The sequence below is a fragment of the Henckelia pumila genome, chromosome 1 (genome assembly GCF_033568475.1).
Source record: "Henckelia pumila isolate YLH828 chromosome 1, ASM3356847v2, whole genome shotgun sequence".
In the NCBI taxonomy this organism is placed as follows: Eukaryota; Viridiplantae; Streptophyta; class Magnoliopsida; order Lamiales; family Gesneriaceae; genus Henckelia; species Henckelia pumila.
Genome location: NC_133120.1, coordinates 125,858,693 through 125,871,011, shown reverse-complemented (window position 1 = coordinate 125,871,011; position 12,319 = coordinate 125,858,693). Strand labels below are relative to the sequence as shown.

The 12,319-nt window shown below is 37.2% G+C and overlaps 1 protein-coding gene across 5 annotated transcripts; it reads right to left on the bottom strand.

Annotated features, from left to right (window-relative positions):
* Nucleotides 1-3,585: 3,585 nt before the first annotated feature.
* LOC140880675 (uncharacterized) lies at nt 3,586-10,879 on the bottom strand. Of its 5 annotated transcripts, XM_073285316.1 has the most exons (9): nt 10,732-10,879; nt 7,219-10,569; nt 7,034-7,117; nt 6,173-6,325; nt 5,909-6,072; nt 5,679-5,826; nt 4,958-5,080; nt 4,773-4,860; nt 3,586-4,178 (listed from the first exon to the last, which is right to left on the bottom strand). In XM_073285316.1, the coding sequence occupies exons 2-9, from the start codon at nt 10,006-10,008 to the stop codon at nt 3,949-3,951; spliced, it is 3,780 nt and encodes a 1,259-aa protein (XP_073141417.1). In that variant the 5' UTR covers nt 10,009-10,569; nt 10,732-10,879; the 3' UTR covers nt 3,586-3,948. The 5 variants fall into 5 exon arrangements, 3 of the variants coding, with proteins under 3 accessions (XP_073141417.1, XP_073141436.1, XP_073141425.1); XM_073285335.1 differs by lacking the exons at nt 3,586-4,178; nt 4,773-4,860; nt 4,958-5,080 and adding exons at nt 5,135-5,318; nt 5,408-5,463; XR_012149711.1 differs by lacking the exons at nt 3,586-4,178; nt 4,773-4,860 and having other exon boundaries at nt 5,679-5,837.
* Between the last annotated feature and the right edge of the window lie 1,440 nt (nt 10,880-12,319).

The following is a 12,319-nucleotide window of genomic DNA, read 5'->3' as shown; positions in this document are numbered from 1 at the left end:
GTTAGTTATTAACTACCAAGGTATTAATAAAATCCTGGAGTTTGATGGGTACTTCATACCCAGTAGAGAACATCTAATTAGCTGTGTACGAAATGCTAGAGTGTTCTCAAAATTTGATTGTAAGTCTGGATTTTACCAGATTCGGATGGAAGAAGGCAGTAAAAAATTCACAGCTTTCTCTACACCACAAGGACATTATATCTGGGAAGTTATGCCTATGGGATTGGCTAATGCATCATAAATATTTCAAAAAAAGATGGATAATTTTTTTAAAGATTATTTCAACTTCATGTTTGTTTATATTGATGATATTCTTATAGCATCAAAAAACATAGATGAACATGTTAAACATTTAGAGATTTTCTCTAAAATTTGTAAACAAGAATGACTGGTTTTATCTGAAAAGAAAGCAGTCATAGCAACAAGAAAAATTGAATTTCTTGAAATTGAGATTGATGAAACTGGAATAATTCTACAACCCCATATTATGGAAAATGTAAAGAATTTTTCAGATAAACTCAAAGATGTAAAACAACTCCAAAGTTTTCTAGGAGTAGTTAATTTTGCAGGGATGTTCATAAACAATCTGGCAATATACAGAAAGGTGTTCAGTCCTTTGTTAAAAAAGGATGCAAGGTTTATATGGACCGATGACCATACTAAAAAGGGTAAATCATTAAAGGAGATATGTAAGAATCTCCCAAAAATGGCTACACCCGTGGATGAAGATGATCTGGTGTTATTTACGGATGCCAGTGACGAATGGTTGGCAACTGTCCTTACTAAGATCACTCCGGATGGAGAAATACCATGCAGATACTGTAGCGGTCTTTTTTCAGAATCTGAGGCTATCAGATGGCATATCAACGAGAAGAAATTTTATGCAGTTAAAAGGGGTTTCGAAAAATGGTCATTATTTTTACTTGCTAAAAAATTCACTTTGAAGGTTGATAACACTCAGGTAAAAGCTTTCCTAAGAAATAAGATTGAATCTAAACCTGAGAAAGCTAGGTTATTAAGATGGCAAGCATTATGTCAAAATTATATTTTTGATATTGTTATTATTAAATCTCATGAAAATATTCTTGCAGATTTCTTAACAAGAGATGGAAGGCAGTGACGTGGATTTCATCATAAAAATGCAGAAGCATCTTAGGGAACACCTTGGATTGCTTCAAAATGAGTTCAACCAGCTTGTCATAAGTGCCGATATGGCGGGCAGATTACAACAAGCTGATCGGATCAAAGTATCCAATCTAATCACAGGATGTATGCAGGCTCAAACTCAACTATGGGCTGCTATTCAAGGAAATTATTCGTGCCATAGAAAAACCACTGGTTTCTCAGAAACAAGAAATGCTAAAACCATTGGTTTTACAAAAACAAGAAATACAGCCACCGGTTGTAAAACAATATGTTGAGGATTCTAATACTCAAAAAACAAGCGTTAATCTATCATCAGCCTTTGATGATCTAGATAAAGCAACAATTGATGAGGATAACTCATCAAGTCAATCCTCCGCCTCTGGGGTAAAAGAGGAATAGATCAATCTTAGGCCCAACACTGACAAGGGAAAATCTAAGATTGATACTAATCCAGCTGTCATTTCTCCATTTCATGTTTATCAATAAAGATGGGAGAAATTAAGTACAAGAAGTGAAATCAACCCGACCACTTGCAGGATTGATGTTGCAGGAATATATCCAAGGGTTTGGCTAAAAAACAATGTCAATCATAAGGATGTAAAGCTATGGTATGAATTTGGGGCTTTAGCCTCAGTTTATACAACTTCATCAGGCTTCCAGGAAATATCACAGCTACCAAAATGGATTCAGGAAGCAGTCCAAGAAACATGGGAAAATAATGATCATTTGTCCAGAGGAGATGTGCTCGAGTTATACTTTTTTAGTGCAGCTCCAGAACAAACAGGGAAAGGATCACACGAGCCCTTTCATTTCATCAAACTAAGGAGACCTGACATAAATAATCAAAGATTTATCAAGGATCCTATATCTGAAGAAATACCATTGGTGTCCACTTTTGGAGAAAATGAAATCTCAATCAGAAGGGCATGGGATATTTGGGTTTGTCTCACCGAGATGGACAAGGTCAAGTTTCCGTTCAAATTTTATCAGAATTCTGTGAACGGATCATTCCTGTTAAACACAATGACAGGAAAAACTACGGCTTTTGCGGAAGAACTCTTCGAAAAGAAGAGGAACTTTTTGTGGAACAACAAGCTACCGGGGAGTAAAGAAACTCGCCGAAAATTTTGTAACATGACTCATATCGGAAGATGGTCAGAGAATATCTGTCCAGAATGTCCAAACCAGAAGGAGCCAGAATTTGGAAAAACCTTCAAACCCCGAACGGATCGAAAAAAAAATTTCGAGACAAGCAAAGGTGGACAGGGACCACCAAAACCGCGTTTTCCCAGGGGCCCACTGCAAAAGAAAAAGATGCCCCGAAAACAATAAAAAGTCATATGAGGAGAATAAATCCAAAAGAAAAAGTCAAGCATGTGACTCCTCTACTAGTAAAAGATGTCATCGGGCATGTGACTCTCCCACTAGCAAAAGATGACATCAATAATGGCGTAAAGAATTCAAGACAGCTGTAAGATTCCCTGAAGTTTCTCGGTGAAACGAGTGAAACTTCAGCTATAAATACAGGCATTTGAGGAAGCTGAAAACATCGATCATTCCCTTCAGTTTTCTTACAAATAAAATCATTGTAATATTTCTCATTCTACGTTTGTATTAATTTTCTGTAATTTCATATATTTCAAGAACAAGGCTACTATAAGTAGCTAAACTAGTTATATCCTCCTCTTCAAAGGAGGTTGATTTATGTATTAATATATTGTCTGAATAAATTTTCGAAGCTCTTCCCTATCATGTTATTTTCATTTAAAATTAAACTTTTACCATACGTCTTAAGGTAGGAAACGAAATAAGGCTGTGCTGCTGAAGGAGTCTGTGTCAGTAACCATCGGTTGCGATCGCGTGGTTCGATTGTGAGGAATAACCTGTAAAACCCGGTGGACATAACCCGACAGCAGTGTGGTCAAAGAGGTAATTTGCTTAATTTACTTACAGAAGCATGATGGGCTAAAACTTATTATTAATAAATTTGGGAAATAAAGGGCAAAATAAGTATTATTTAGTTTCAAGGACATGTTCGAGACACTTTTTAACTAATAAGGGATATTTTCAGGATTCAAAAAATAAATGGGATATAATTGACTCGTTAACGAAACTATAGGGATATTTTTAGGAATTATCCCTCTGGAGTCGAAGGACAAGGAACCAAAACCATATTCAAGTGATTCCATTCCGATGGAACCATCGACTTTAGAACACTATAAAACCTAATCAAAATCGCGAAGAAAAGGTGGCTAACAAGTAGATATCTACATATTTGTACAAATACGGAATACCGATTCCATTGCTATAATATTCCGTCTACACTTTGGGGGATGAAATGAACACAAATGCACAATAAATGGTTTATAATTTCATAATTTACAAGCATTTGTTGCCATCACACGGCGAGACAATGCAATTCCATCAATAGAAAAAATGAGGACAAAAACAGCTATGAATTTTCTTAGTGTAATATTATATGCCAATGACAGGTATTTAGTACAATACATGAACCAAAAAGACAATAAGCAACTATGCTCTATGTAACGAGCAAGGAAACACCCGACCAAAATATTACTTTCACTGCACCTGCCAACCTTATAGAGGAAGGCGGAACCATAAATCCCTTTTCCAATGAGGGATTCAGGTGGCAAAAGAATAAACGAATGAGGAAAAAACGATTAAATATACTTGAGAAGAAAATATGAACAGAAAGAACGAAGATACATCATACATCTACACAAAATTGTGACGGCAGCAGCTGTTCAAAGAGGCTATAGTGTGTATTCACCTCTGTTAGAACTATGCATTTGTATTCTTTTGACTTGGGATATTCGGCTTCATTTGCCGAACTGGGTTGGTGTTCCCTTTAGCCTGAAGTGCAGCAGACATAGATCTTAAATGGTTAGCGATCTCAGTAAATGAAGGCCGGGATTCTGGATCAGCTGACCAGCATTGTTCCATCAGTTTCCGCCAATCGGGATCACACCATTCTGGCACTGGGGGTCGTAGAGTATCCTTGACGATTCCACCTAGATGAATAATTAGGACATAATTTCATATATATATATCAAATCCACCACAAAATCCAGTTTAGTATTTGTTGTTAAACCCAATTATCTGGACTTGGCCCGACTAATCCTGGGAAAGGATGGCATCTCCCCCTGGTTCATCCCCAGGTAAAGTTGGATGCAGTCACAACCTACACACACTTGGATTGGCCCTCATTTAGCTTTCATCGCATTGGTCCCTCTACAAGTCGCCACCGAGATTTGAACCTGTGACCCTCACATTATCCTCCAAATTTTAACCAGCCATGACATGTCCATTGAGGCATGAATTGTTTTTTTAAATTGAGGCACAGAGAAAAAAGAAGGAAATGTGCTCCGTATTATTTGACTGGAAGCTGGTCACATTTTAGGCCATATTTCAGTAGCATTTTCTATTTCTTATGGAAGCTGGTCAGTGGTCACATATAGGCCATATTTCAGTAGCATTTTCAATTTCTTATGAACCTTATCATGGACTTATTTTTATATACTCCAACATTATTATTATTTTAGTAATCGACATCAAAATTTCATTGTACAAATTGACGTTGAGTCACAATTAAGATGTTGGCTTACCAATTATTGCCCCACAGTGCATATTGGAGTAAGGTTCTTCCCCAGTCAAAATCTCCCACAGTGATATGCCAAATGAAAACACATCAACCTGTTGAACTCAAATTATGTCATCTGATTCTTTCATATGTGCCTGAGAAGCATTATTTGTAAGATCTAATATGGCATATAATTAGAATGGTCCTTACCTTTTCAGACACCCGGATGGTGCTTCCGTTCAACAATTCGGGTGCCATCCATGGAAGGGATCCTCGTACACCGCCAGATACAAGAGTATTGTGTTTTATTCTTGACAGTCCAAAATCTCCAACCTTCAAAAAATTTCTAAATCATAAGGAATATTACAGGTGAAGAAAGCCCCATTGCAAAAATCTGATGGATACACAACCAAAAATATCACAAAATGTCATTTCAAATTAGTGATATTTGTCCTGCACACAACATGAGAGAGAGGGAAGAATTTTATTTTATGTTCCGCGTAAACAACCTATCCCGGCCTCCCAGGGAACTCTTAGCTTATATGCAAGTTCTTTGCTCCAAAAAAAGAACCTATCAAAAGACGTTAATATTGCATTTGCATGTAATGACTCCACAAAAGGCAACACGAACTTTGTTTTTGTGAAAACAATCAAAAGTACCTTGCATTCATACTGCTTCAACGCCTATCAAAGCCCTAAGTTGCTGAATACAGAATCTAAAAAGGCGGATTATGAAAATTCCAGAAACAACCCAAATTAGGAAAAGTAAATAAAAATAATAACCCAAATGGTTAAACAAGTATTCCCCTTAATAACTGAATATATCTTCCAGCTTATTGTTTTATGAACAGAGGCATCCCAATGGCAATCAGTACCTTTACTAACACACAGTTCAAAATTTTGTTCACATCACTGATAAAAAAAAAATTACCTTGCATATAGGTCTCTGAAGATCTCTCAGGTTTACCAACAGATTATCGCATTTCAGATCAAAATGGACAATATTTTTTGAGTGCAAGTACTCCATACCAAATGCAGCATCCATGGCAATCATGAGCTTTTTATGATGATCAAGTACCCTGCCGTATGACTTTCAAAAGGTCAGGTACAAAATAATTAACAAGATCATGCAGAATTAAGGAGAAAAGGAAGGTATCATACTTATCTTTCTTAATTAGTGCATTCCTAAGCGATCCATTTGCCATGAATTCTGTAACAGTTGCCAAAGTTCCCCCAGCTCCATCAGGTACCACCCCATAAAAGGCAACCACATTTGGATGATGAAGATTTGACAAGATTTGTGCTTCCCTCCAAAAGTCTTTCGTCTGCAAAGGCACAACAAAAAATCACTTTCACTTGAGTGTGTGGTCCAAAAGGTTTCGCACAGGAAAGTGACAGCTGACAGAAAATACACAAATGACCCACCAACTGCTCTTGCTCCGATGATTTTCCTAAAAAATAGGTCTTTTTGATTCTCTTGATGGCAACATCTGTTCCTCTCCATTTCCCATGATATACAGTTCCATACGTGCCAGATCCCAACTCTCGTAATTCTTCAAGATCAGCATTTTTTATAATCTATGGTTCCACACAGACAAGATAAGTTGACAATTGATGAAGATACATACTCCAAAATTGAGAGAGATACAAACAAAACCAAATCAACTCCATTCCATAGATATCAATCAACTTCTGGAAAAGAGTTCAAGACTGGATTAGTGCAAGGAGAAAACTCATGCATGATATAGACATTTGCCTGATTGATCTCTAACTGAATATTATCTTCTGGTAATAAATGATGCTCCAATCACTTCTAATATAGGCTGGAAAACGGGAGTTTTTCCAAATGTCAAATGACTTCTTTATTTATATGTGTTCGTACATCACATTGCATCAGATCTCTACACATTGCAGGGGATCCAAGATCAATTTTTGCATAAAGTTCTCAACGTGTCAATAGCATAGCCAGTTGATTTAAAGAACAGAGGTGAGAAAAAACTAGCAATCTCTTAGTTGACATCATCAGTTCAACAAACACAAAATGTGAAAGATCGTCCCTATTCGACATAATTAATTGGCAGTCTAAAGAACAAAATGATGTCAACATATGCCAAGATGTTCACACTTCACTCACTCCTTAGAGAGGCAACAAAACAATATTTCTCAATTGTCTCTTCCCCCTTCTCATTAGAGCCATTAAATTACACTAAAAAATGATTGAGTGGCAACTAGGAAAAAATTAAGAAGCCAAAAAATTGCTCTTAACAAGAAAAACACAAGTTATACCTGCAGCCCATATAAATCAGCTTCCATTTCAGCTATCATTGCATCACTAAACAATACATCTTCGTCACACTCAGCATTGGCCTCCTGCATCAACAAAATCACACTTAAAAGTTATATTAAATGTTGGAATAATGAATTAGGATTCCAAATGAAATTTAAAAAATAAATAAATAAATAAATACCACCTCTGCAACAGTATTATGTACAGGACTCTGAGCTTCTGTTGAAGATTGAAAATTAACAGCATATGAGCCCTCTGAGACAATAGTGGTGGGAGAGGGAAATTCAGCATGTGATAAATCAACACCCAAGTTTTGAGCAGCAGAAAAAGGCTTCTGCTGATGTAGCTCGGTGTTGTCAAATATTAAAACATCTTGTAATTCTGGGGGCTTGTCAGAAAATCCAACATTGGCTGACTTTGAGTTATTGGGCAACTCATCATCAAGAAGGGAAACTTCTCTCTGGTATAAAGAATCTCTCATATGATTCTGAACCAAAGCATGATCATGTGGCACTCTGTTCCAGCTGGTATTATCTAAAGCTGCTTGCATTTGCAAATCTTCTTGTCTTTGTAACTTGCATTGCTCATTTCCAACAACCCTTGAACCCTCGAAAGATTCACACACCCGAACCTCAGGTAAAACCAGATCACTAGATAATCCATTAAGTATATAGCCGTAGCAGTTTTCATCTCGATGCTGTTCTTCAGAGTTACGAGTAAGCCCTCCCACTTCTAAGTTCCTGGTCCAAGATGAGTAGTTTTCTGTTTCAGCTCTAGTGACTCCACCAAAGGCTTCCCCCAAATAATTGCTATGGGATTGCTCCATCTCTGAATCATTTGAAGTCGTCGGGTTAGTTACAGATGATACATCGATCAAGCAACTAGAAATACGACAATCCTGTTTTGGAGAGCCAAGACAAACAAGGGGAGCTGCCTCGACATTGACATTTTCCAATTTTTTTGCTAATTCTGTGGCAACCAAAGGCACCTTGCTTTGGAAAAGATTTTCTCCACAATATGAAAAATTACCATTGCCTTCATAATTATTCTGTCCACCGTAACTCGAGCTACATTCATTCTCATTCAGCATAAAACCTTGCTTTCTCAAAGCATCATTTTTTGATGGGCATTTATCGACGTTACTATTTGTATCAGAATTCGATTCAAACTTCTTCCACAAATCTGAGCCAAAAGGAGAGATCAATGTATCCACTGAAATAGGAAAGGAGGATGGCTCTGCATAAGATTCTTTAGTTTGAAGCTGAGCACTGATAAAGCCAACACTGTCATGAAATTGCCTCGTCTTTCCAAGAAAAGCAGCGTCTACAATGTGTGATGATGACTGAGGCCTTTCCAAGTTCAATGAGAATGACTGAGTTGCACCTTCCTGTGAAAAACAATCATATTTCTGCCCCTGTTCCTGAAGCTTTGAATCAGAAAAGGCATGAGGCATTCCACGACAACAACCAGATGAGTTATTGGATGCTGTAAATATCCCCACAGATGTAGCCGGTTGAAGAAGAATATTTTCTAGTCCTAATTCCCTTTCCATATTTGCAACAGCATCTTGACAGTGTTGCTTCGGTTTGCTGTTATTCTGTTCTAGTCCTAAAGGAGTCAAGTTCTCCCACTGTGAAATCAAATGAGTCATTTGAAGAGTATTACCATGAGAATCGGTGTACAATATGGACTCTCCGGATGGAATTGGCATTTGGACAGTGCCAAATGCATCTGGATCTTCTACCCTACCAAGTAAGGCATTGCTTTGAAACGTTGTTTTCTTGTCAAATTTTAAATCATCCAATCTACCAGGAGCATGATTCAAGGAAGGGGAACTGAACAAATTATGGGACTCACTAAAAAATTCAGTCTGATGATAGACACCAAGACCATCATTGGTTTCCAATGGACATAGAGAGGATGACGATATTTTTTCGTAGCCTGGATTGCTTTCTGAATTTGGCATCAAATGAACTGTTTCGATAACAGAAATCTGGTCGTTGTTGTATTTCTGGGAGATGGGATCAGCCTCGGCTATACCATTTACGGCAATAACATAGTGACTACCAGGGTCGCTTTGCTTAATTGAGCCAGTATCAAGTGCACAGTATGTTTCAGGTTCATCAAAAGGAATTAAAAATATGCGTGGTCTTTGAGAACCCTCGGGATTCTCAGAACCATAATACTCCTCAATCATGTTATGCATATCCTCATCAGAAGACACAGATATAAGGGCATCAAGATCCTCACCTGGAAGCTGGTATTTGATTGAATGGGGCAGGTTAAAAATTCTCCCAGTTTTATTTGACAATTCCTCCCATGAGAGATTCTTTGGGATTGAAATAATGCGGGTTTCTCCCCCAACGAATCTGAGCTTTCCATCACTTGGTCGTGGCAGTATTTTACCACCAAAACTGCAAAGAAACTTCATTTTTCCAGAATGGGAGCCCTCTGAAGCTCCTAATCCAGAAGAATATAAATATTTAGAGGACTCCGACTCGCTTAATACTGGTATACTTGGCACCGAAAAAGCCTGATTACTGGAAACCTCACTTCCAAACTTTCTGGGCTTATGCCCACAGGCAAGATTATCCTTGTATCGTGTACTTTCTTTATTCACATAAGCAATGTTTTCAATTTCTGTTATAGGCCCTTGAGCAGAAGCAAATTCCATGAGGTCTGAGCCACATTCAGAATTCATTCTTGTTAACCCAAGAACTCTAGCAAGGTCCTCATAAAAAATTTGCCCATCCGACACGCCGACCCTCTTCTCATTGTTGGTACCATCACCATCCACTGCAGTAACAACTCTAGCCGTGGCAGACCCCTGAGGAAATTCTATTGAGAATTCACCCCTCTGTGAAGGCACATTGTTATTTACATAATCCCACACTTGAATACTGCTTCCGGCCACAGCTTCCAATGAATCATGCTGAGTCCATTGAGTATAAAAGCCAGGTGCCTCGCCATTCATGGTTTCAGTAGTATTTTTATTGGGCTTATTTAGCTGAATTGGAATAAATTCTTCAACTAACCCAATGTTCTGTTTGATTGCACCTTATTGATCAACCAAACAACTCCAACAAAGCTCTCCTTGAAGCATAGGAGGACAACAACGGAGCTACTCTATGTTCCTTCTAGACCCTCTGATTTATGCGCTAACTTTTTCCCAGGCAACTTCGCACTGAAAACTCCCAGGCTCCATCCAAAAACTAATACAAACTCTGGTAGTTCCTAATTTCTTTAGTACAATCTACCAACATTATTTCTAAATTTCCTACCTACATGACTTAGAAATTGCATGCTACAGGTTGCAAATACAGTGGGGAGAAAAATGAAAATGTGCACACTCACACTAAGAAAAGAAACAGGGCTGCATATACGAGCTATACCCAGCTAAGCAACACGTCTATACAATAAGCACAATTTCAAAACAACTACAACGACAGCAGAACTCTATCGATCAATGATTTTTACCCCCAAATATCTCCTCTTCGTCTCTAGATTATCAAACGCAATTATCTCGAGCAATTACCTGAAATCCACATCGGAGACAAAATCAAACATCTGCGAGCTAATCGAGCTTCAGAACATAAACTGTTCCGAATTTTTTCGTCATTAATAAGAATCAAACTCATTTAATTCCAAATGGTTAAAAAAATGATCATTTGCGCAGTATTGCAGTCAATCCACTGACCTTTTGCTGTTCTGGAGCGATTGTTCTTTGAGACGTCGTTGAATAACGCTCCCAGCTGGGAAATGAAGAGGAATTGCGCCGATAATTTGGAAATTTGGGCCGATGAAACGAGAGGAAAAAGTGGGGAGAGGGACAGATATGGCGCTGACGCTCCGTTTGTTTCCAATTCTTGGGCAAGGAACCGTTCTCTTACCCGACCCATACCCCAAAATATGACAATACGGGTCGGTTCGGGTCGTGTTTTGGCTACTATTATTTTATATATATATATATATATTTATATATATATATAATATTGTTGTGAAAAAGTAAAAATTTGTGATAAAAAGTAAAATATTCAAACTCAAAATATATCAAACTCTACACTTTATAATATTTTTCTCTCAACTCAATTGTGTTTTTCTACACAAATGAAAAGACCTATTTATAGATCTCATTTAGAGATTAGTCCAAATATTAATACATCATCATCTACATCATCACACACTAATTTTCTACACTTTACAAATCAATATTCAACATTCAACATTCAACATTCAACTTTAAATAATAATAATAATAATAATAACATATTTTCAACACTTCCCTTTGTGATGATGATCGTGATATGATGAATGTTTTTATTACATGTTTTTGTACTGTCTCGTTAAAAACCTTACTAGGAAAAACCCAGTGGGATAAAAACCATAGCAAGAAAAAAAGAGTGCATGTGACGCCAAAAATTTCTTAATTTAATTTTCATGCCTAAATCAGTTCTTAATATTTATGATTTTAATTATTTTAATTTTCTGTGTTAATTGGCTAAATATTATATTCTTTTTTCCCACGCATTAGAATTTACTATTTTTAACTTTTGCAAAAACATAACATTTTAATTCCCGGGCTAATAAAAATCAAATTTAATATTTCGAGTTAGAATTTTTAAGCTTGTTTTTTTATTATTTAGTGCGACTTAATTTGTAGTCTTAATTGTTATTATGGGGTAGCACTTTTTCATGAAATTCTTAACACTCTCATTTTTCTAGAGTTGTACCTACACTATTACACTTGGACTCAAAAATAAACCCTAGCCTCCAACACCTTACACCCTCAACACACACTCAAAATCACGCACACACACACACACAAGAAGGCTAGGGTTTATTTTTGAGTCCAAGTGTAATAGTGTAGGTACAACCAAGAAGCCGATTTTCTCCCTGTTCTTCAAGAAACGAGCGACATCTCCATTTCTTCTTCAAGACCTTTACCGCAGCAGCTTCATTCTCTCCGGCTCAGCTGCAGCACGGCGAGCAGTAGCTGTTCGTTCCAACCCCTGCTCGACCCAACTTCACTCGAGCTCTTGCCTTTCTGTTTTTTTGGTAGCTTAGGCAAGGATATGACTTCCTTGCTCCCCTTTATAGATTAGTTATCTTGATTGTTGCATTCTCATCATTTTTGAAATATATATACACATATACTTGCCCTGTTATCTTTTCCTTCGAAAATTTTCAGAGTTTTCTTGATATTTTGGATCGATCATGCTGTTTAAATGGATAGATTAATATTTTGCATTGGTTTTGTGTTGTCATGAATGCCTTGCTGCGTTTAA

Coding starts and splice junctions, on each gene's coding strand:
- LOC140880675 (XM_073285316.1), bottom strand. CDS start 10,008: ATGAATGGCGAGGCACCTGGCTTTTATACTCAATGGACTCAGCATGAT. Junction 6,326..7,033: donor CTGATTTATATGGGCTGCAG/GTATAACTTGTG, acceptor GTGGAACCATAG/ATTATAAAAAATGCTGATCT. Junction 6,073..6,172: donor CATCGGAGCAAGAGCAGTTG/GTGGGTCATTTG, acceptor GTGCCTTTGCAG/ACGAAAGACTTTTGGAGGGA.